This window comes from Artibeus jamaicensis, unplaced genomic scaffold (assembly GCF_021234435.1).
Source record: "Artibeus jamaicensis isolate MK-2021 breed Jamaican fruit bat unplaced genomic scaffold, CSHL_Jam_final contig_793, whole genome shotgun sequence".
NCBI lineage: Eukaryota > Metazoa > Chordata > Mammalia > Chiroptera > Phyllostomidae > Artibeus > Artibeus jamaicensis.
Window position 1 is genome coordinate 3,505,638 of NW_026521975.1, and position 26,295 is coordinate 3,531,932.

A 26,295-nucleotide genomic window follows, 5' to 3' on the forward strand; every position below is an offset into this window, starting at 1 on the left:
TCTATGGACATATAGCATTCTATTTGGAGCAAGTTTCTTGTTGACAATGTAGAGTTGGGTTATGTTTTTTCTTAATGTGCTTTTCATACATGTTCTAACAATCTTGGAATTTTGATTGGTGGGTTCAGACCACAGGTTGGCAGAGCTTTTTATAATATTGAATAAATATGTTGGACTTTGTGGCCCTCATAGTCTGCTGCACTGCTCAGCTCTGCTACTGTAGCATGAAAGCAGCCACAGGTTGGCATGTGGGAATGAGTATAACTGTTTTCTAATAAAACCTTAGTTACAAAAATAGATTTGGCCCATGGGCCATGGTTTGGTAAAATCATTACATTATGTTTAATGTAATTATTGAACTAAAAAATGTACGTAATTAACACATGTAAATATTTGAACTCGGACCTGCCATTTTATTGTTTTCTCTTTATTCCTTGCTTTTCCTTTCCTACTCTTTTTGGGGATTGTTTGAACATTTTCCAGTATTCCATTTTAATTCGCTTATTGCATTTGGACTGCATCTTTTTGTATGCTTTTTTAGTTGTTGGTCTGGAAATTACAATATGCAAATTTAACTTTTCACAGGCTAATTAAAATACGTTACCACCCAAGTGGAATGCAGAACCCTGACTGCCATAAGCACCTCTGCACTCTCTCCCTTGTGGGCACTGAAAACCCCACCAGACAGTGCTATCATGTTGGCCTCCAGCTTTTAATTGTATTTTAAAGAACCAAATAGGAAAAAAATAGTTTTACTATACTCCCAGGCATTTACTAATGCTGTTGCCCTCCATTTCTGTAGTTCCAAGTTTCCTCCTGGTACCATTTCCAGAAACTGCCAAACAAAGCTCTGTCTGGAGAATTGTTGTTTCCTTATAAGTAACATGTCATTTTGCTCCAACTGCCTTCAACATTTTCTTTCTTTGTTTTTACTTTTCAGCAGTTTGATTGTGGTATCCCTGGGCATGGATTTCATTGAGCTTATTCTGTCTGAGGTTCACGGAGCTTTCTGATCTGTAGATTTATGCCTTTCACCAAATTTGGAAACATTTGGATGTTTACTTTTTCAAGAATTTTTCAACACACAGTCTCTCCTTTTTTCCTTTTTATATTGTCTCTCAGATCTCTGGGTCTTCTCTGTTGTTGTTGCTCTTCTTTTAAAATCTATTTTCTTTTGGTTGTTTGGTTTGGACAATTTCTAATTTCTATTGATGGAGCCTCAGTTTTACTAAATTTTTGTCATCTCCATTCAGTGAGTTTTTTAAATTATTGTATATTTAGTTCTATATTTTCCATTAGATTCTTCTCAATATCTTCTATTTCTTTGAGAATAGTACTTGACTTTAGTTCTTGGAACATTTTAAGGATACCTGCATTTAATGTCTTTGTCGAATTAATTCAACATCTGAGTCACCCTGACTTTATTGTCAGTTGCCTGACTTTCCCCATACAAGCTGAGATTTTCCTGGTTCTTTGTATGCTGAGTAATTTTAGATTGTGTCCTGGGCATCTTGAAGATTATGTTATGCAAGCCTGGGTCTTATTAAAATGCTATGGAAAATTGATAGTAAGTAATTGATTAGATGGAATGCAGGCTAATAGTTCCATCCAACATTCGGTGGGCTGTGCTTCTTGTTAGTTCTATTTTAAAAGGCTTTGAAGTGCTCTTGGCATCTGGCCACATATGCACCAAACAATGGCCATTCTGGCATTGGGTGTTGGCTTATCTTGCAGTTCAGTTTTCAGAGTCTGTGTATGCTGGTAGGGCGAGACACATGTGTAGAGCTCAGGGGTAGGACAAGGGGCTCCTAAACACGTTTAAAGGTTCACATTTCCAAGTTCCTCCCTCTCCCTAATCTCTGTAGTCCTTTCTACTTTCCTGGGGCTCCCCTTTTAAGTACTCTAGTCAGAAGGCTGGGACTTCAGCACTCTACCTGTTGTGCAATTCTCACAACTACTCACATCTGCGGCTAAATATTAGAAAAGTAGGGGGAGAATAAAAGCAATGAAAGTGCCCCAACATCATGAAACACAGTTCCACAAGGAAGCAGAGAGGAAGTTTCCCTTCCTTCAGGGTTTGGCCTTGGTATTCTCCTGTGGCCACCACTGCTGTGGCCATGACCATCAGGCCACTTGTAGGTTGGGGATATGAGAAAATGGAGAAAAATGGGGAGGTTTACTTGGCTCTCTCTGAGTACTAGGAGTTCCCGCTCCTACTTCTGTAGCCAGAAACAGAGATGCTTCTCATGAAACTCCCTCCGCCACGTCCAGGTGCCCACTTCCAGGTTTCAAACTGCACTGGGTTTAGGCCAGAAAATATGGGAGAGAAAAACTTGTAGATTTATTATGAGTTCTGTGATACTTCAAATTCTGGTCTTCCTTCCAGTCTGCCTGTTACCTGTTACTTTCCAGAATTCTCAAATTGCTACTCCATGCATTGCGTCCTGGTGTATGGCTGTGCTTAGTGGTGGAGACAGGGTGGAGCATGCTCCCTCCATTGCACTCAGGACCAGAATTCAACTGGGATCTTTTGGATCACCTTGGTTGTGTGTTGGATTTTCATATAAGAAATGGTGCTGTGAGGAGCTGCTCATTGGCAATAGTATACATCAAGATCTGAAGAAGAAAAGCTTCCCCACCATATAAAGAAAAAAATCTGAATATCTCAGGTCTAAAAACTTGCCCAGGGCTTTACTTTTGGGAAGAAACATAACATCTTGTGGATCTTGCTCAACAGCTGCTTGAATCTGTTTCATAGCTTGCCCTGGGCATGGAGGATGGTCTCCTATGGATGGGTATTTGTCCCAGGAGTGGGGTAAAATACTGAGCCTTTGGCCAACCTCATAGTTAATCTCAACAGAGCAACAATGGTTACTTAGGGTTTTGCAATTCAGGGCAGTACGAAACCAACACAGTACCAGTGTTCCTCGGCTCGTGGTGCCAAGATGTTGATTGCAGCATGGCTTTTCCCGGCTGTTCTCCATCAAATGCCAGAAGTGTGACCTTTCCACATGCACTCAAGATGACATTCTGCATTGAGATTTTGGTCTGTTGCTAGATTGATATAGGAATAAGGAAAATCAAAGCAGAGATACCCTCACTACTGCCTGAGAAAGGGTCCTGTGTGACATCTTGGAGAACTGTCACTCTCCATGCAGCCCTGGTCAGAAGCAGGGCCTGCAATAACTGTCACACATAACTCCATCCAGCTACCACTCTGATAGGCCAAACCTACCTCTGCATCACTGTGATCACCATAAATCAGTTTCACGTCTTTGTCAGTGAAACAATGTGGTTGGAATAGAGGCAGGAGCACTAAATTAGAGGCAGGAGACCTCTGTGAAGTCTTGATTCTACTGCTTAACTATCCATTTTAGGCTAGGAACTACCCCTCTTGCCCTGTTTCTATATCTGGAAAATGGGAGTACTAAGAGGTCTCCTGCCTGTCTTTGGCAATAGTAAGAGGAGCAAATGGCTTTACAACTATTGGGTGGGACATATGACTGGGATCTTCTTAAAGGAAGACACTGTATCATATCCATTTTATTATTCTGAGATTTAGCATGTGCTTGCTAAGTACAGGAGTAAAAGTAGGTTTACAGTTGTTCATATGGAAAGTAATACAATGATTAATGAATAATAATATAAGAATAGACTCTGTGTCTTGCATAAACTCACAACTCTAAAGCTAATTTTGCCCCACCTTGTATTTGATGAATGAAATAATCAATGAAACATTATTTAATCAAAGTAAACTGAGTTATCTATAAGATGGGTAACAATGAAACACCTGCCTCAAAAGGTTAATGAGAGGATTAAATGAGACAATATACATAAAAATATGACAGGCAAAGAAGTGCCCAGGACATATATGGGGTTCAGGATTAGTTTCCCTGTAAATTACGTAGGCTTTTCAGCAGATTTTTGAGATTAAAGCAACAGAGTTCTCAGAACTGCACCAACTGAATATTATCTGACTTTTACAGAGTCAGCCTAAGATATCAACAACCTTCATGTTCTCCAGGTCTTTTGGAGAACTGGCCCCTTTACCGTTACATAGTGATACCCCTCTCTGACTGATCGTCTTCCTTGTCCTGCAGTCTGCTTGTCAAGTTAATACAGCTAGCTATTCCACCTCTCTTCTGAAAAGTGTTAGCATGCTGTATCTTTCTCCATCCCTTTATCTTTAATTTGAGTCTTTACGTTTAAATTGGGTTTCTGGTGGACAACATATGGTTGGGTTTTTAAAAAGTCATTTACGAACATCTCTATCTTTTAACTAGTGTGTTTGAACCACTCACATTCAATATGATTATCAATGTAGTTAATTTCTGCTATCTTTGTAACTTTTCTATATACTGCATTTCTTCTTTGCTTCATTTTCTCCCCTCTTCTTCTGCCTCCCCTATACTTGTAAAATAAACCTAGTTGCCTTGCTGTGTGTTTCTTTCAAACTGGCACAAAAGTGGAGAAATACTATTAAAGAGAATTTCAGAAATGCTGTCACCTCCTGCCTATTTTGTCAGCACAGCACTTAGGATAGTTGTTGTTTTCAAGAGAACACTGTCATGTAACACAGCCTCATTGCTTTTCGGATTTTAAATGTTTCTCTTTCTGTTCCTGGTAGGGCCAAAGTAATGGACTTTCACTCTCTCCAGGGGCGGGATTACAGATATAAAATTGTTTGACCCTTAGGTCTGTGCAACACATACTTGCTTTTGTGAATTATCTCATAGGTAAACCACTCGAAGTACACATCAATCTTATTCTTGCTGTCTTAGTAATTTGATTGTCAGGAATAAAATGAAAAATGAAAGCAGTTGTATGTTTTTAATTTCTAAACTAGTTTGAATTACGTCTGTGGCATGGGCGAGCCTGTAGCTCACACTTTAGTGAATGGGAGAAGGGAACAGCACCTGCTCTGTGAATACTCCCGGGAACTGAAGGTAATGCTTGGCATCTGCTCTTCTCACCAGGCACAGATTGTCACTTCCAGACACTGCCCTGTAGATGTCACCATTGCCACTTCTCACAGGATAAAGCGCCTGCTTCACAGTGGGCAGAATGGAGGCCAGACTTTGCTAAAACACTTGCTTGTCAAGGAATCAGGAAAATCTGGTTTTCCCTACCTGTTCACATCTGAAATTGCCAAGTTCTGGGGTATTATTCATTCTTTCTCATGTTCATCCACTGTCTAGCACCTGGTGGTGCAAAGTGCCCTCGCCTTCTAGAAATCCCTCTCTCCCTGTCTCCCTGGCTTCTTTGAGGTGGGACTCTCCTGTCTCCAACAGCACCTGTTCTCACTGCTCCTGCTCCTCCTGCCTTCCTCCTCCTCTGGCCCCTACAGGGGTGTGCCCTGTGTCTTCCTTGCTCCTCTGTACACCCTGTCCTCCTGTCAGTCTCATCCTCTTTTATGTCAATTCTGTATAAATGGCCCCCATATTGATTTTTCTAAAGTTTCCCTTTTCTCTCCTGACCTCGAATCCCATACTTAACTCTGTAATCATAACTCCCCAGCACCATAAAGCAGAAAGTGTCTTGGAAATCAACATAGTTGTGGGGGTGGGGGGGGGCTGTACCAGGTGTGGAGGGATGCTGCTGGAACACACTAGCACAAGCGGGATGGCAGCAACCATACATTAAATTAATTCAAATGAAGCAGAACTTCAGAGCCACAGATAACTCTAAAAAACAGAAGCTCCTCTGACCTGAAATTCTGGGAGAATGGGACATAGCATACCCCTAAAATGTGGGATGAGATTCTAGACAATTTCTTCTGAATCTCAAAGGGACAGGCAATATTTGAGTTAAAAGTGTATATATATACACACACACACTTCTATACTATAGTACTTTTATACTATATATAGTATAAATATATAATGTATATTATATAAAGTATATAAATACATCTATAAAGTGTGTGTATATTTAAATGTGGCTGTCCCTATGGGTCCACTGGCCCTGGACCTTGAGTTTGCTGATGCACAGAGTGTACAGTTCCATAGAAAATATTTAACAAGAGAACACATGTCACCTTTAAATATTTCCAAGTTATAAACACACACAAGTCCTAAGTTCTTAACACTTACCATTCCACAGTTCTATGGTTTTGCTCAGGGGTTGCTGAGGTGAGAGTTTGTCACTTACCATCTGGAACACTTTGTAACCATTAAAACCCCACTGAGGCCCATAATCAGTTCACCACCAAGGAGCCTCATGTTCCGTATCTGCCCTTTCCTTCCTACCCTTGATCCTCCTTCCGGCCCTCTTACCTGTCACCTGGATTTGTTAGTTACTCTAGCAAAGCCTCTTAATTGTTTCTCTACCTGGAATTTTCCTACCATACATTACCTGCTAACATATTTGTTTTCCTCAAATGCACCTTCAAACACTTTTGTGCTCTGTCCAAAACTCTCTGCACCTCCTGACTGCCTCAGAGTCCCTTTTCTTTACTGAGCTATGCAAGTCTGCAAACCCTTCTGCCTAGTTTCTGTTTATTGCCAGTCTCACACTCCAACATTTAGGCAAATTAAATTCTTTCCAGAGCCATCCTGTCCTTTACCAGGACTGTGCCCCATGAAGTGCTGGATCCCTCACTCTGTGATGACTGAAATGGTACTTACTCTGGGAGTGCTGGATCATCAGCATCTGTCCTCTCTGAAGGGCCCCCAGGGACCCTGGTTGAAGGAATCCCTTCCTTCTGCAGTGATCTAAACAAATGTCTGGTACTTCTGGCCAAGACAGAGGCACAGGAGGACACACTTTGCCTCTTTACACAAACAAAAGAAGGACAACAAGAAATTTTAAAACTAAAAATAACCAGAAATGCCAGAAAATTGAACTGTATGGAAGCCAGACAACCAAGAAGTTAAAGAAGAAACATTCATCCAGACTGGCAGGAGGGGCAGAGACAGGCATTTGGGATGAAAGGACACTGGGCAAGGCAGCAGCTTGAGGACAAGGCAGTCTCACATTTGCACAGATAAACCAGGAGGAACAACTGGGAAGCTAGACACACCATGCAACCCAGGGTACCAGCATGGGGAAATAAAGCCACAAAACCTCTGGCTGTAGAGATCTGTGGGGATTGCAACAGCAGGAGAAACTCCTAGCCTAACAGAAGAGTTCACTGGAGAGACCCACAAGGTCCCAGAATGTACACAAACTCACCCACATGGAATAAGCACTAGAAGGGCCCAGTTTGCTTATGGGCAGTGGGGGAAGAGACTGAAAGCCGGCCAAGAGCAGAACAAATGGCATTGTTCCCTCTTGGATGTCTCCCCCACATACATACAGCACCTCAATGCAGCAACGTGGGTTGCCCCCCCCCCGTGAATACCTAAGGCTCCACCCCTCACAACACGACAGGTGTGCTGAAACAAAACAAAATATGGCCCAAATGAAAGAACAGATCAAGCTCCAAAAATAGAATTAAGCCATGAAGACATAGTCAACCTATCAGATGCAGAGTTCAAAACACTGGTAAGCAGGATACTCACAGAAATGGTTGACTATGGTAAAAAAAAAATAGAGGAAAAACTGAAGACTATGTAAAGTAAAGTAAAGCAAAATATACAGAGAACCAACAGTGACAGGAAGGAAATGGGATGCAAATCAATGATTTGGACCAGAAGAAAGAAATAAACATACGACCAAAACAGAATGAAGAAACAAGAATTCAAAAGGATGAGGGGAGGTTATGGAACCTCCAAGACAACTTTAAATGTTCCAATACCCAAATCATAGGGGTGCCAGAAGGAGAAGATGAAGAGCAATACATTGAAAACTTATTTGAAAAAAAAATAATGAAGAAAAACTCCCCCAATCTGGCAAAGAAAATAGACTTCCAGGAAATCCAGGAAGCTCAGAGAGTCACAAACAAGTTGGACCCAAGGAAGCACACACCAAGGCACATCAGAATTACATTCCCCAAGATTAAAGATAAGGAGAGAATCTTAAAAGCAGCAAGAGAAAAGGAAACAGTTACCTACAAAGGAGTGCCCATAAGACTAAAAGCTGATTCCTCAAAAGAAACCTCACAGGCAAGGAGGGGCTGGAAAGAAATATTCAAAGTCATGAAAGGCAAGGACCTACATCCAAGATCACTTTATCCAGCAAAAATATCATTTAGAATGTAAGGGCAGATAATGTCCTTCCCAGATAAGGTCAAGTTAAAGGAGTTCATCATCATCAAGCTCTTATTATATGAAATGTTAAAAGGACTCATCTAAGAAAAAGAAGAAGATAAAAAATAAGAATAGTAAAATGACAGCAAACTCACAACTATCAATAACTGAACCTAAAAAAAAGGAAAAACAAAAACATACTAAGGAAACAACTAGAGCAGGAATAAAATCGCAGAAATGTAGAGCAACTGAAGGAGGGCCAGGGGAAAGAATGGAGGAAAAGGTACAGAGAATAAGAAGCATAAATGGTAAGTACAAAATAGACAGGCGGAGGTTAAGAATAGTATAGATAATGGAGAAGGCAAATAACTTATATGTACAACCTATGGACATGAACTTACTCTGTTCATGTCCATGGACATGAACTTACTCTGTTCATGTCCATGGGTCATACATATAAGAGGGGTGGATGTGGGTAGGAGGTGGGGTGCAGGGTGGAGGAGAATAAAGGAGAAAAAAGGCACAAATGTAACAGCATAAAATCAATAAAATATATTAATTAATTAACTAATTAATTAATTAAACATTATCTTTCCTCCAGACTTGGAAGTCAGGGTCTGAGACCTAGTTTTCAGATCTTCCATGTAACAAATGGGTATTACACAGGATGGCTATGGTGGACTGTGATGTATCTGTGGATCAGAGATAACTCTGAGTGTATTATACCAAGGGGGAAGAGAGGTGGGAGGTGTGGAGGGAGGTTCTTGGCACAGTTCACTTAGAGCAACCAGGAGCCTTACACAAAGGGACCCTTGTTCCCAGTTCTAACCTGAATAAAGAAGTATAGCACAACCCGAACCTGCCCCTCTCAGAAAGCAGATGGCAAAAGCAGGTGAGGAGAGGGCTCAGTCTCATCAGGACACTACTCCACTGCTCTCCGCCAACTCCCTCGGTGCTGGCAGTGTCCCTTAGAAGCCACAGGAGATGACGATATCCTTAGAAATCCATGCATGTTTTAAATGCCCCACAGAAGTTGGCTGCTTAAAAATGGTTTTCCCAAAGAGAAAAATCTAATATATTTACTAAACTGTGATGGTCATAGCACACACATTGAAGGTGGGCTACACCAATTCACAGCCATTCTCCATCACCCAAGGAGGAGCTAGACACTTTGGTATTTAAGTGACAGCATTGCCACAGTTGGAGGAAGGAATTAAATCGGAGATGTCAGGGCATGAGAGCACCTTCACTGTAGTCTTGTTCCTGAAGTTGGACCTTCAGTCACCCCACTTTATACTGAAGAAAGGGTGAAGAGAGGGAGTGTATACGATGGATCACTGTGACCAAGCTGCTACAATTATTGTTAGCATTATGAAGGTTGGGGCATGAAGAAAGACTCCATTCTTGCTCTAACTAACATGGGAACTTAAACCTTTTTGAATTTTCCAGTCCTGCATCAATGCCTGGATCTACCTCTGGACCTACAAACAGCCCTATAATTATCCCTGAAGGACTCATGTATCCTGGTCACCTGATAATCTCCTGAAGGGCTCATGTTTCCACGCACATGACATCCATTATCCAATCACTGGACAATACCAGATCACCTAGCATCCATCATCCTGATTGCCTGACACCTGACTGATAACCATTCTGGACCATCCTAGGGCTAAAAATGCAGGATTGATCATTCTCAAGGATGCACTTTTTACTATAAGAACATTGAACTTTTCTTTCTTCTTTGGAACACTTCTGGGCTTTTGCCTAGCTGTGTTTCCAGTTTGCAAATTCTAAGGCCCTTGAATAAATCTCTATCATTTATTCCTAAGAAAGCCTCCAGACTCTTTGAGGACCTTTGGCAATAGAAAAGCTGAGGTCTAGAAAAGTTAAAAAGCTCATCTCTCACAGAAAAAAGAGTTTGAGGCTGAGGCAACCATATTGCCTTATCTCCTCAGGCAGTAATTATATTAGAGTTATCATTTCTTCAGCTTGTTTTTACTTTAAGAGAAGTTTATAGCATTTAATTTATTTAAAATACATTTCCAGTGACACAGGAGCAGAGATATTGGTACTTATCAGAAGGTTGAATAGCATGGCCTGGTGAGGTGCCCTTCCCACCACGTGCTGCTGTCCCCCAGGACTGCAGTGAAACCACACTGGCTTCCACATCTTAGAGTATTTTAAACACAGGTACTTGTACCACAGATCACTTTTACCTGACTGCCAACCAGGGTCTGTGGAAATTCCTTTAGAAAGGAATAGGTGGAGGCTGTCTTTCTCTTCCAATGGCATCTCTCTGTACAGTCACACACCACTTAAAGAAGGGGATAAGTTCTGAGAAATGTGCTGTTAGGTGATTTTGCACTTGTTCGAACATCACAGAGCACACCTACACACAGCTGGGTGGTTTAGCCCACTACTGTAGTTGTACACGCCATACTTGATACTGCAGGCAGTGCAGTTGCACCAGCATCGCCACACACTGTGTAATTGTAGTGTTAGCCCTGATGGTTGGCTGATTTTTTTTTTTTAACAGAAGTACCTGACTGAAGCTTAGATTGCCAATGACCTGCAGTTCGCACGACTAGAAAAAGGGCCAGGGTGCCTCCCACTACTGAGGGGCTCTTTGTTTCAGGTCTGCCTCGGTTTCAATAACTGACCATTTGGACTACTTGCTTTTTTCTCTTCCCAAACTTTAAATCTCACTTTTATGTTTAAATTCACCAATAAAGAGTGAGTCAGAGGAAACCATAGGCCCACCCTCCATGCCCATATAAGGAGAACCCATGGCACCTCCCTCTCCCTTTCTTCTCTTTCTACCAGTGACTTCAACCTCATACACCCCAGGACCTACAAACAATAAACTTTTCTTTTTTACAAAGTTTCCTAATGGTTATCACTGAAGGTCCTCTTGCAATGGTAAGAAACAAGTTGGTCTAGTTGTAACATTAGTAGTATAGAAAGGAGAGATGTCTGTGAGAAGCTCATGGCCCAGGTGAGTGCCCCCCGACACTTCTAGATTCTAACATTGCTATTGCTAGAAAGAGAGGCACAAAATCCTAATGTGTGGCAGTATGATTTACAATGGCTATGAAGTCACTAGCTGATAAGGATCTTTTTAGCTCCATTATAATTTTATGCAATCACCATCATATATATATGGTCCACCTTTGACCAAAATGCTATTATGCTATACATGGATGTATTCAAAAGGCATGTCATTTAAGTTAAAAAAAAACATTTATGAAAAAGTGTAAGAGAGAGGAACTGAATGGGGGCAACTTGATTCTGCCTTAGTCAAGTATGTATTTTTAGCTTATTATCTTACTATGAAATTTATATTGTCATCAATGAAGTTGGGTCTTATCAGGCCCCAGTATTGGGGATCTTCCAAAAAAGTTGAGAAGACATTACAGTTTTGCCTTTTATTTTCCACCTACTATAATGTTTTCCATTTTTGACATCCAGGTCAAGGGTTCTTATTAATTGAAAGCCCTGCTTGTCATAGCTGGGTGATTTCTATTAATTGATACTGGGAATATTGGGGGGATTATGCTAAGAAGTTCCCTAAGTTAGATTCCTAAGAGTAAAAGCAAATACTCATGGTTCTCCTGGCCAGGCAATGGGTGACATTTACTTCTGTAAATATAATATTCTTTCAAAACAGCAACCATTGAAGCAATTGACTTCACTAACATTTCCCACCAGGTTATATGCTGAAAAAACTAAGAAATGCCAACCTAAGTCTGACGTTTTCTCTAAGCCTTTAGTTATTCAAAGTAAAATTTAGTTATTCAAAGTAAAATTAAAGGCAAGAGAAGATTATCACAGGACACTGCTTATAAGGGGAAGGGACACGACACTGTATTTAAATAGTCATTTTTAGGATTTACAGAACAACAAAGAGCTTCCTGTTTTCCATTTTGATCAGGTCTAATTACTGCTCTGAGAGTTGCACTCAGTGGGGAAAATCTCTGAAACACCGAGTCCTTTGGCTGGTGGACCTAATAGCTTCTCTGCTGCTTTTGGGGCTCAGGGCAGACATTCATGCTAGTGAATCTGAGTTTAAAATCTGAATGTATTCAATGCTAAAGCAACAAGCATTTATTTTACAACCAGATTCTATCCCTGTCTCTTCTTTCCTCCCTTTTTACACATACCAACTGCTCTGACCAAAGAACTGGTCCCAGGGCTGCTGAGCAAGGACAATGAAACAGGGCTACCTCCACACCCATGAGCTTGTGATCTGTATAGAGAAATCATTGCACTTTTAGAAACAGTTCTCATGTTCCTGTATCTCTACTCGTCCAGCACTGACTCATTCCTTTATCAAAGAGCTCAAAGACAGGGAGGGACACCGCTCTGCAGATAAGCAGCTCTAGGCATCCTCTTTCCACACATGCTCTCTCTCCCTCGTTACTCATCCCAAATCCTGCCCATCTCTCCGCCCTGGCTCTCCCAGCTCTCCTTTCCAGGCCAAGCCCTCCCCACTCACACAAACTGGGCATTCACCTGAGCACATACCAATGTTTTGTGGCAACAGGTGAAATTTCACCTTAGGTCATTTTCTTTTCACATCCTGTGTAAATGTTTAAATTCTGGATCATTGTTTCATTTCTTGTTTTTCCAATTATGTTTCTTCCCCTTAACTACATCACCTAGAAGGTTGGGGTAGAGGCAGAAGTAGTATCATTATGTACGGAAAAACACCTGCATCTATGTTGTGGCTCCATCAGTTTTTAATTATGCTGTCTTTTAGAGGCTACGTAATCTCCCTGAGCCTCAGTTTCCTCCGTTGTCACAGGAGAATAATATCTAAACTAAGTAGGGTTGTTGGGAGGATTAAAATAATATGTTAAGTGCCTAAGACACAGGAGATGGCCAATAACCAGAAGTGATATCAAGGAGCTCTGCCATTCACTTTTCTGAACCATTTATAGAATGTTTCTTTAAAAAAATATATGTTTATTGATTTTAGGGAGAGAAGAAGGGAGACAGAAAGAGAGAAAGAAACATCAGTTGGCTACCTCCCATATGCACCCCGTCTGGGGATAGAACCCACAACCTACATATGTGCCCTGATTGGCAAGCAAACCCGCAACCTTTTGGTCTATGGGACGATGCTCCAACCAACTGAGCCAAACCAGTCAGGGCAATAAAACCTTTTGTATGCTAGATGCAGGGCTGATATAAAGCTTCTATTAACACAAGTGAACGGAATAGTTAAAGTTGAAATATAGGAACTATATTTAAAAATATGTACCTCCAACTAACAATAAAAACATCGATAAAGTGAATATATGGCAAAATGTTCATAAATATTAAGTACAGGTGATGGGTATCAAATAGTAAAGGCATACACACACTTTGGGGAAAAGGGGGTTGATGAATGAACTCTAATATTAAACTTAGAGAATACATAAATTAGTGACATTAATTTTCATGCCCTTTATGCTTAAACTATTTAATAATAAATAAAAACAATTAAAAACCATCACATTCATAAAATTACTGATAAAAATAACACATTATTACAAAAATAGTTAATAAATATAATACACCTATTGAAAATAAAATTAAAATAAATACACCCGTAAATGTAACTTAGATAAAAGTTGATGCTACAGGGCAAGGCACACCACTTAACACAGGACCACTGACCACTGGCTAGATTGTTCCCTGGATTAGCCAGCAGGGGCTGCTCAAGAGCAGCATTCTCAGGAGAGAGATCCAAGACATCTGTGGAATAAGTGGATGCAACACTCAACTTCCTCCCCTGACCAAACTGGACTTACAACTAAAATATAGAGCAATCAACATGAATAACCAACCGAAGACTAGCTGAAGAGAAGTCTTAAAACAAAGACTTTACAGAAGAAGCCACAATGAAACTGGTAGGAAGGGTGGAATGTGAAAAGGGCTGGCTCCACTTCCATAGGCAGTGACTGAAATTCCAGAGAAATATCTCAGTTGCAAAGCTTCCCCCTGACAACTGTGAGAACCAAAGCCAGGCTCCAAGCTCAGAGCACCAGAAGTGGGAAGAGGTACACACATAACATCTAGCTATGAAAATTAGCAGGGATTCTGCACACCAGGGAGACACAGCGATCTGTTAGAGACACAGGTACCCCCTTAAAGGCCCAACATAAAATCTCATTCACGGCCAGTCACTCTGGGCTCTGGTGGAGGGAAGGCTGAGTGGACTAGAGTCAGATGAGGAGAGAGTGGTATTTGTGGCTTTGGGGAGAAAGCTGAAGGAATGGCTGCCAGGATGCCTGTGCTGAGTCCCTCTCCCACACTGCAGATGCCTTCTTTCTTGGGTGGAGCATACCCCTCCATATGACATCAGCCTGGGGAAAGCAAGAGCCATAACCATGGGACTCCCTGTACCCCCTCACTGCAGACCTTGTGTCCTGCTGAGGAGTCAGTTGCCTGCACAGGGGTGTAGAAATGTGGGCAGACTCAGGGGCTGTCAGTGGCTGAGTTGTGTGGCTTTGGGTGGGGGCCATTACTCTGACTTCCTAATGAACTTGACTGGCACTTCCTGGCGGCTCTTCCCTGCCAAGGTCTGGTTGAAATCCAGGACAGACTGAGCTACATGGCTCTGAGGCAGGGCAAACTTTCCCCACTTTCCCCCACGCCTAAACAGTACCACCCCTCAAGGGAGACACACTAGCCCCATCCTATCAATTCCTGGCTCCCCCACCCTGCTGAGATCAGGCTCCTGGCAGAATCTGAGACAGACTGAGTTGTCTGTCTCTAGGACAAAGGCCATTTTCCCCTGCTCAAGCAGTACAGAGCTTTCCCTTCACATGGCCAATCATGATCTGTTTGGGCCTGATAAACTCTGCTGGCCTCACCCTGATGACTCCTTGAGACCCCATCCCACCACAAAGGTGTGCAAGCACCCAAAAATGGCTGCTAGACTTGGTATACCCTGGAAAATTTGCTGAGTGGCCTCAGACCCAACATTGGCACCAAGTTTGAACCTGTATAGATCTGGTGAACACACCTGCTCCTACCTGGAGACTCATTGAGAACCTACCTCATGCAACTCAAAGACTGCCAGAGGATCTTTTAGTGACTGAGCCTACTAAGCAGCCAGCAGGTGGAGGCAGGAAGAAGGAGATCTTGGGGTGACTTTGGATTTTTGCTGAACTGCCTCTGGGACTGGTGCAGGTAAAGGCTAGCCTTGGTGCACAGCTTGGTCCTTCCTATATACACTCAGGCCCAGCACAGGCAGCCACAAACTGTAGGTCACTTTGTAGCTCCAGAGAGGATGCCCTGGGCCAGTCACAGACAGTGCCTGACACTGGTGTGCACCAGAGTCCCTCCCAACGTTTCTCAGAATCTACACACCCAGTGGCCAATTTTGGACGACATCAGAGCAAGGTCCAGTTAGCTCCACAAGCAGCATATCCAAAGGGAGATCTTGGCAGGCACCAGACCCTGGTGAGGTGAATTGTGCTTGATATGGTCAGCACCTGCACAGAAACTTTTACACTGAGGTACAGGTTGATCCTCATAGTCAGCCCACCTGAGAGTCAACCCTATGCACAACGGGCCAATAGAAAACAAAACTCAATTACCACAGGAAGGCCAACATAACCTACATAGGGACATTCCTAGAGCACACACTTCAGGTAATCAAGGAGACTCTGTTACTGGGTCACATAGGACACCTATTATATAAGCCCACCCCACAAAGATTGGGAGTCATAACATATCCATAGAAACAAACACAAAGGTGCAGCCAAAATGGGGAGACAAAAAAAAAGGCACTAAGTGAAAGAACAGGAGACCTCTCCATAAAAAGAGCTGAATGACATGGAGACAAGCAATTTACCAGATAGAGAGTTTAAAAAAATTGTTATAAGGATGCTCAAGGAACTAAGTGGGAACTTCAACAGAGAGAGCAAGCACAAAAAGGACATAGAAACCATAAAAAATAAACAGCCAGAAGTTAATAAAACAATATCTAAAATGAAGACTACACAAGAAGAAATAAACAGTAGGTTGAATGAAGCAGAGGACTGAATCAGCAATTTGGAAGACAAGGTAGAAGAAAACACCCTATCAGAGCAGCAAAAAGATAAAAGAACTTTTTAAAATGAGGATGGTTTAAAAGACTCTTGGGACAACATGAAGCATAACAACATCTGCATCGTAGGGGTACCAGAAGGGGAAGAGAGAGACAAAGGATTGAGAACCTATTTGAAGAAATGACTCCTAATATGTTGAAGGAAAGACACACAATTTCAACAAGCACAGAGAATCCCAAACAAGATGAACCCAAAGAGAACCACACCAGGGCACACATTAAAATGGCAAAGGTTAAAGACAAAAACGGAATCTTAAAAGCAGGAAGAGAGAAGCAATTAGTTATCTAGAAGGGAGTTCCCATAAGATTGCCAGCTGATTTCTCAGGAGAAAAAATTCAGGCCAGAAAGAATTGACATGAACTATTCAAAGTGATGAAAAGCAAGGTCCTACAACCAAGACTGCTTTATTTAGGAAGGCTATGATTTAGAACCAACAGAGAAATTAAGAGCTTCTCAGAGAAGAAAAAGCTAAAGGAGTTAATTACTGCCAAATTAGTATTACAAGAAGTGTCAAAAGAAGGGTCTTCTTTCAGAATAGGAGGAAAGGGTGGGGGAGGAGGAGAAGGAAAAGAGGAGGAGAAGAAGGAAGAGGAAGAAAACAACAGAGGAACATAATTATAAAGAACAAAATAGCAATAAAATACATGCCTGTAACTAATTATTTATTGTTTTTATTTTTTTATCCTCACCTGAGAACATTTTTTCATTGCTTTTTAGAGAGGAAGGGAGAAATAGAAACATTATATGAGGGAGAAGCATAAATTGGTTGCCTTCTATATGCCTGTGGACTGAGGATTATACACATGTGGACTGGGAATCATACACACTCAGACCAAGAATCATATGTATGCAGACTAGAGCTTGCACATGCCCAGACTGAGAATAACACATGCTCAGACTGGGGACTGAACTGGCAACCTAGGTATCAGATCAGATCAGAAATCATACCTGAAATCTTTCAGTTATGAGACAATGCTCCAAGCAACTGAGCCACACTGGACATGGATCAATAATTACTTTAAATGTAAATGGATTAAATGCTCCAATCAAGAGACATAGTGTAGCTAAGTTGATAGGAAAACAAGACCCATATATATACTGTCTATAAGATACCCATCTGGAAACAAATATACGCACGGATGAAAAGGAATGGCAAGAGATATTTCATGCAAATGGAAGTGGAAAAAAATCTGGGGTAGCAATTCTTATATCTAACAAAACAGACTTAAAGGCTATAATAAAAGAAAAAGAAGAACACTACATAATGATAAAGAGAGCAATTCAACAGTAGGATATAACCTTTGTAAACATTTATGTACCAAATGAACAAGCACCTAAATGTGTAAAGCATATCTTGATGGACATAAAGAGAGAGATTGAAAGTAATAGTTATAGCAGGGGTTTTTAACACCCCATTGACAACGATGGATAAATATTCCAGACAGAAAAACAACAATTTGAAATGGAAGTCTTAAATAATACAGAAGACCAGTTGGAATTTAATAGGCATCTTCAGAGCATTTCACATTAAAGTAGCAGAATATGCAGTCTTTTCAAGTTCACATGAAACATTTTATAGGATAAACCTCATGTTAGGGCACAAAACAAGTCTCGATAAATGTAAGAAGATTGAAATCAGATCAAGCATCTTCTCTGACCATAATAGTATAACACTAGAAATCAATTATACAAAACCACACAAAGACATGGATGCTAAATAACATGTTACAAAATAATGAATGGGTTAATAATGAGATCAAGGAAGAAATCAAAGGATTTTTTTAAAACCTTAAAAAATGTAAGTGAGAACACAACAACAACAAAAAAAACTGAGGGAACAGGGGAACTAAGAAAACAATCCCATTTACAATTGCATCAAAAAATATAACAAACCTAGGAATAAATTTAACCGAGGATGTAGAAGACTTATATTTAGAAAATTATAAGACACTGAAGAAAGAAGTTGAGTAAAAAATGAGTAAGTGGAAGCATATATTGTGTTCATGGATTAGAAGAATTAACATCATTAAAATGTCCATACCATGTAAAGCAATCTATGGTTCCAGTGCAATTCCTATCAAGATACCAATGGCATATTTCTCAGAATGAGGACAAATATTCCAAAAATTTATGTGAAACCACAGAAGACCCCAAATAGCCACAGAAATCTTGAGAAAGAACAACAAAGTAGAAGGAACCACACTACCTGATATCAAACTATACTCCTGGCCATAGTAATCAAAACATTATGGAACTGGCATAAAAACAGACATGTTGATGAACAGAACAGAATAGAAAGATTAGAAATAAACCCATGCTTTAGTGGTTAATTAATATTTGACAAAGGAGGCAAAAACATACAATAGGATAAAGATAGTCTACTCAATAAATGGTGTTGGAAAGTTTGGACAGATACATGCTAAAAAAAAAAAAAGACCACTTTCTTACACCATAGACAAGAATAAACTAACAATAGGTGAAAGACTTAAATGTTAGGCTTGAAACCATAAAAATCCTTTCCAAAACATGGGCAAAAAAATCTTGGACATTTCCCATAGCAATATTTTTTTTCTGATCTATTGCCTCAGGCAAGGGAAACAAAAGAAAAAATATATGAGACTAAATCAAACTAAAAAGTTTTTGCACACCAAAGGAAACCGATAACAAAATGAAAACACAACCCACTGAATGGGAAACCACCTGACAAAGGGTTAATGTTCAAAATTTATTAAGAACTTATAGAACTGAGCACCAAAAAACCCCAAATAATCCAATTAAAAATGGGCAAAGAACCTAATAGCCTCTTCTCCAAAGAGGACATACAGATGGCCAATAGACATATAAAAAAATGCTCAGCATCACTAATCATCACAGAAATGTAAATTTAAGCCACAATGAGATACCACCTCATACCTTCCAAAATGGCTGTCATCAATATATCAACAAACAACAAGTGTTTACGAGGATGTGGAGAAAAAGGAACCCTACTGCCCTGTTGGTGGGAATGCAGACTGGTGCAGCCACTGTGGGAAACAGCATGAAGTTTCCTCAAAAATTAAAAATAGAACTTCCTTTTGACCCAGCAGTCCAACTTCTGGGAATACATCTGAAGAAACCTGAAACCCTGAAAGAACATATGCACCCCTGTGTTTACTGCAGTTTATTTACAACAGTCAAGCTATGGAAGCAGCCCAAGTGCCCATCAGTAGATGAGTGGATAAAAAAGCCATGGCACATTTACACAATGGAATACTACTGAGCCATAAAAAGGAAGGAAATCTTACCTTTGAAACAGCATGGATGGAACCAGGGACTGCTGTGCTAAGTAAAATAAGCCCATCATAGAAAGACAAGTACCACATGATTTCATTTATGTTTATAATCTAATGAACAAAATAAACTAACAAACAAAATAGAAACAGAGTCATAGATACAGGGATCAGGCTCACAACTGTCAGAGGGGAGGGAGGTTGGGGGGCTGGGTCAAAAAGGTGAAGGAAAAAAAACCTCATAGGCACAGTCAACAGTACCATGGTAACCAGAGGGAAAGGGGAAGGGGAAGGGTAGAAGAGGGTAAAGCAGGGATAAATGGTGATGGAAGGAGACTTGACTTTGAGGGGTGAACACAAAATACACACATATATGATGTATTATAGAGCTGTATACCTGAAACCTATCTAATTTTATTAACCAATGTCACCTCAATAGATAGTTTCAATAAAAAACTTTTAAAAAGAGGACACTTTTCATGAACCAGGCAGCAGTAGAAAAATAACATCGTTCCACTTGACCCTCAGAAGTGCGAGTCCCTGAGAGTCACACTCATTACCACACTACCTGGAGGTCTGGGCATTGGAGCGCAACAGATTCATCTGGTGGGTGGTAAGGACTGTGCTTTGCTGCAGGGACAGAGCTGCCTTGAAGCAGCACAAGTGAGAGGCTGGTGTTGGCACCTAAATGTGGCACCTTAGAATTTCTGGACACCAGGCTCAGGCTGTGTCACAGCTGGTGATGTTCACAGTCACTCTGCCAGGAGCTGTAAAGCATGGGTCAGGAATGGAAGATTCTTATCCTGCTTCTGTCTGAGTCCTTTTTTTTTTAGTGATTTCACATACACTGAGACTGACTTCCAATATGCACTTAATGGCATCAGCATATTGTGGAGAAAATATAAAGCAGCAGCTAAATAGCCCAAGTAGAAAAATTACTTCTATTCTTAAAGTACACCCAGATCAAAACCTTTACATACACACAGAATGAAATTAGAGTGGTTTGTTCTGTTTTAACTTTATGTATTATGTCTCATCTATGTCTTATTCATCCTGTTCGAGAGTAAAATATTTGAAGGTAGGGCTTTGCCAAATTTCCTTGTACTTAAAAAGAATGTTTTATTGAATATTTGTTCAGAGTTCCTTTACCCATTAATTCACAACATTATCACACTCGCCTTGTGAAGAGTTGGTCCTATTTGAAACTGAGGAGACTGAGACTTGCACAGAGGTAACTGAGTTAGCAGGGACCCAAACAAATGCAAGGATATTATCCCTTTTGGTGATGATGAGGCTTAAAGAGGGCCAGCAACTTGCTGGAGATCCATAGCTAGGAGGAGGTGGAGGCAGGACTGACTCCTGGCTGGCACTGCACCCTCTCTCCACTGTGCCACACTTTGTAGATGAATATGCTACAGTGCAGAAAAGACGAATGTGTTGAGTTCCAGCAGGGTCTTCTATCAGAGGATCAGAAGTGTAAAAAACAATGTTCTTATCTTTTGAGGCTGGGTAGAAAGGCCATGCTTTTCACAGTGGGCATGTGTGGCTACAACCATTTTTCATACATAATAATAATGCACTGACTTTCCTTAGAAGTGACTCTGAGCATCTCAGGATCACTGGCCCTTGTCACAGATGCTCCATCACTGGAGGCTTCCAGCTACCTTCACCTGTGTTTTCCAGGTGCTTCACCCCTCTCCCCACCATACATCTTGGTCTCATTTGGTGTTACTGGCAAACACTCAAATCAATCACCCTGAACCACATAGGATATATGACAGCCTTGGTGAAAGCCACTTATGTTCAGTTACAGCCTTTTTTTTTAACTTGTCCATATTTTCTTCTGGCATTTATCTGGAGACAGAGTTGAAAAGAACACACCATGTGGGAGGTGAAACATCATGGTCATTTGGGAGGCCTGTCTGGAGTTGCTGGTTGTGATTTACTGAAAAGAAAGTGAAACTCATGTCTGCCATCCATCTTGCTGAAATGTCAGGCTGCACGCAGCTCTAGTGGTAGGAGGGCTGATGGAGATCCTTGCAAAGCACCTGCCAGCCCTTTTGGTCCTTGATTTAAAAGCCATGTATATGCTGCACAGAAATAAAATTTGTGACCCATGAGCCAATAGGGAATTTTCCTGGGACATAGAAATCCACAACTACAGAGAACTAACTCTTAATTTTGGCACAGAAACTCTCTTCTCTGCCATGATGCCATAAATGGGGTCCAAAAGATCCCATTGGAAAACACAGCTCATATTACCAATGTGTTCTATCAATGTCTGTCCACATGAAAACTCAATTGAGGATTTGCTGTGACTTTGTGAAAGATGCGCGAAAGGAGTAACAATGGAAACATTATCACTGATCTTCAGTGAACCACCATGTTTTCCTCTCTTCACTAAAGACTTCACAGTCAGTGGAAAATATACATTCAGCTGAAGAACAAAAAACATGCCGCTCTTTCCCTAATAAGAAAAATGCCCACTATTTACCATGGCAGAGCAGGCCACTTTGGCACCTCGAAAACATATTTATAATTTTCTGTTTGTTTTTGCTTTTTGAGAATGTCTTTTTTTCTAAAAAATGTTATTCATTTATTTTTAGAGGGGAAGGGAAGGAGAGAGGGAGAGAAACATCAATGTATGGTTGCCTCTCATGGGTCCCCTGTTGGGAACTGGCCTGCAACCCAGGCATGTGCCCTGACTGGGAATCAAATCGCAATCCCTTAGTTCGCAGGCCTGCACTCAATCCACTGAGCTACACTAGTCAGGGTGAGAATGTCTTTTTTTTAATTATTTTATTTTTGTTCAATTACAATTGTTTGCATTTTCCCCCACCACTCCCTGCACCCCAGCCAAACCCTACCCCTTGCTTCCACCCTACCCCTTGGTTTTGTCCGTGTGTCCTTTATAATTGTTCCTGAAAATCTTTCCCTCCATTATCCCCTCCCACTTTCCCTCTGGTTACTGTCACATTGTTCTTAATTTTAATGACTCCGGTTATATTTTGCTTGCTTTTTTCTTCTGTTGATTATGTTCCAGTTAAAGGTGAGATCATGTGTTATGTGTCCCTCAGCACCTGGCTTATTTCACTGAGCATAATGCTTTCCAGTTCCATCCATGCTGTTGCAAAGGGTAGGAGCTCCTTCTTTTTCTTTGCTGCATAGGATTTCATTGTGTAAATGTACCACAGTTTCTTGATCCATTCATTTACTGATGGGCACTTAGGTTGCTTCTAACACTTGGCTATTGTAAATTGTGCTGCTGTGAACAATGGGGTGCACAGGTTCTTTTGGAATTGCTGTTTCAGGGTTCTTAGGATATAATCCTGGCAGTGGAACTGCTGGGTCAAAAGGCATATCCATTTTCAGTTTTCTGAGGAAGTTCCATACTGTTTTCCACAGTGGCTGCACCAGTCTGCATTCCCACCAACAGTGTACTAGGGTTCCCTTTTTGTGGGAATACAGTCACTTCAGGTGTTCAACGTTGACATCAACAGTACTAGGCCAGGAAGGAAGATAGGAAATTCAACTTGGTACATTAGTGCTGGTGGTAACATTTTGGCTAAGGAAGAGGCTAGAATCATTGGTAACCTGAAACCTGTTCATCTCGCCCTTCATTACAAGAAATTGGTAATTGGCTCTTTCTGCTGAAAGCTTTAAGCAAAAAGCACACAGTAGCAGCAGAGTTCAGCTTGGGCTTCTGTATTGGGAATGTGGGAGGGCATAGGGCATCATAAAAGGCCAGAGTCCCCTACACTTTGAACTTCAGATGATAAATAAAACCAGAGGACATGGTGCTACTTATCATTTCTGATTTTCTCCTTTAAATTAGCCAGGAATTTTGTCAGTCCACTTTCTTATTTGGAGAGCATTTTTATTGCTTTTTACTTCCTCCCATTTATAGATACCAAAAAGTCCACGTGTGAACCTGAAAATGCCCTATTGGTTTTTAATATGCTAACTCATAATATTTAAACTTACCAGGTAAATGTTCATATTCCCCCCTGAATGTGCCTTGGCTGCCTCGTGGTGGATCACCAATACTCTCACTCAGGCCCCAGGCTTTCCCCAGCCTCCATTCCTGGTTGAGGGCAGGAAGCTTAACCACACCATGGCTAACAACAAACTCTGCATCTGCATGGCCCCAGAGCCTTGGACACTTAGTTGCTGAAGAAACCAGCCCTGTCTGCATTTCCAGAAACAACCCAGGGAGCAAGGCCTCCCCAACTCCCATGAGGCCCTGGGAGGTGCTGAGGAGATGCTCTGGGCCCAGCCCCTCTCACGAGCAGCCAGTCTTGTCTCCCTGTGACCTGAAATGGGCAGAAATTTCAGAATCTGACCATCTCTTATCTGCAGTACGAAAAATCACATGCTCCACTTGATGGAGCCTTGTCCTTTCAAAGATGTCCTCCAAAGATGTCGCTTTCAAAACATTCATTTATGTCCTTTCCTTTCTTTATGACACAATTTTCTTTTTTGGAATTAGGTTAGTAAATCATTCTTTCCAAACTAATTTTTTTCATACATAGCTATAAAGCTGTCTCCAAAACATGTGGCCAGATATTATAATCTCCTGAAAATCAAATCCCTAACCCAAATTAAGACGCACACACACACCTGCACACACAAATAGCCATCACCATGACTGCCCTTCACCCAAACAAAGAGCTCTTCAACATTAATAAATAGGCCTCACCTTCCCAAAGAAGTGCTGAGTGGACACTGCAAGCGCCTGGAAGATACGGACTGCCCGTCTCAGCTCCGCCTGCACGAGGCCCAGCTGCCTGGCCTGCTGCTCACTCCTCTCCTTGAGCCGCTGAACCAGCTGCCGTTCAGCCTCACGGGCCTGCAGGTCCGGCTTGGGGGAAAACCCATTCCGGGGAGCCGTGCTCCTCTGCTTGGGGTATCCTATTTAAAATAAAAACAGTCACTTGTGAAAAAACATTCAGCCCAAATGGGACAACAGCTCCTTATTACAGGATTTCATCAAAAGCAAGTGGCCAAAAAGGAATTGCCATTGTTTGTCATTGTAGGTATTAGAAAGAAAAAAGTGGCAGGGACTTAAAATACTTGCTCTGCTTATGTGGTTCTAAGTGCAAGGTTTCATGCTTGGAAAAAGAAGAATAGGCCAAATTGCCAAATTCTTTCCAGCTTCCTCCATTTCTTCCAGGTCTGCTTAGAGGGATAGAGCAGATGTTTTATATTCATGGAATTACTCCTTGAAAACGTCTAATGGCAAATAAATCAGTCTGTTCAGGTCAAAGCCATAGTTGTAGCCTAGCAACCTTTTAATTGAGCATCAGGGAGTACTGCCCACATGCCCTTCCCTCCCTTTCTGCCATCCTTCTAGTTACCCTTTGTTCAAAGTCAGGTTCAAGCCGCACCTCTGGTGACCTCTGCTCCAGGGTTTTCTGGTTTTAAATTTCTACAGCATCAATGTCCTCCAAAATCTTTCCCCATGTGATCACTCACACCACCTCCACAGCTCAAGGTCCAGTCCAAGCCACTGTGACCTCTCACCTTCTCATGGGAAACCCTGCTTCTGCCCATCTTTCACTGCACAGCAGCCATAATGATCTTTATAAATATAATACAGCTGGTGACCTGTGTGGACTGCCCCTCTTCAGTATGCTCCACTGCAGTGAGAAGAAAGAGCTCATTCCTTATGAGGGCCATGAAGCCTCTGAGGTCTGGTTCCTGCCAGGCAAATGTTAGGTGTATGTGTGTGTCATCCAGATGTGGGGGCAAAGTGGAAGGAATCAGAAACTCCTCCTGGGGTTGGGGACAGGGTGGGTGAGGCTCTAAGGAGAAGTGAAGGTATAAAGGTAAGGCCCCAGGAAAGGTCACAGAGACAAGCACTGTGTCATGGTCCAAGGCCCAAGGGTAAGCAAGGCTCTTCCCCAGAGCTGCTGTCCTCATGGGTGCTCAGGTGGACCTGACGCCCAGAGAACCTCTCTGGGGCACAACGAACTTACATTCCAGAAGCACACTCTTTCTTTTGCCCAAGATAATCCTGGAGAACATGGCATAGACACTGACCACACAGTCATGAATAAACTTTAATATTTCAAACACTCTTATGTCTTGACCTGCCCACCTCCAAAATGCTAGGGAGTAACATATGAACAAATGAGAAAAGGAAGCCTCTGCAGTATCTGATATACAAGCAGAGCGGAGCAATGGGCTTGGAACACACAAGTAGCCTCATCTTCTAAGGGGAAAGGATGGTTAATTGCTCTAACTACTTCTGGTTGTTAATTCAACGGTAACCATGAGAATTTTAACTAAATCTCCCTCCTGTTAAGATATCACCAGAGACTGCAGTGGGAACCTCACAGAGGACATATCTCAAAATGCATGACCTAACAGTGCAATGTGAACGTACTGCTTCTTTAAAACTGTCTTTGTGGCAGTACATAATATTCCAGAAAATTCACTTGCATGTTGTAGGCAAATCAATCTTAATATGTACTTAACCTCAATGTTCTTGATACTGAACACAAAAGAAAAATAACTACCAACAAAATACTAGAGAGTTACTGCATGCACTGAACCCAAAGACACAGCCTAAGACCTAAGGTGGATTTTTTCATAATTACTGTTTGCCATTTTATTGCTGGGGCTGGTGGTTTTACGAAGCCCTCCCATGTTTTAATTAATGTATTGAGGTACCAGGTGCCTGACACTGATAAAACAGAAGACACTTCTTTTAGAAATCTGAAGGAAATAATAAACATACTTCCAGCTCAGTTAATTGAAGCTAATTGTAATCTAGGAACAGAGAGTCACGTC

The 26,295-nt window shown here is 41.4% G+C and overlaps 1 protein-coding gene across 2 annotated transcripts in view; it reads right to left on the bottom strand.

Moving 5' to 3' along the window:
• MTUS2 (microtubule associated scaffold protein 2) overlaps positions 1 to 26,295 on the bottom strand; it is a 620,738-nt gene that overhangs the window by 125,663 nt on the left and 468,780 nt on the right. For both annotated transcript variants that reach the window (XM_053672918.1, XM_053672919.1), the window contains exon 7: positions 24,200 to 24,411. In XM_053672918.1, coding sequence (XP_053528893.1) covers positions 24,200 to 24,411 — 212 coding nt within the window. The remainder of the gene's footprint in view (positions 1 to 24,199; positions 24,412 to 26,295) is intronic.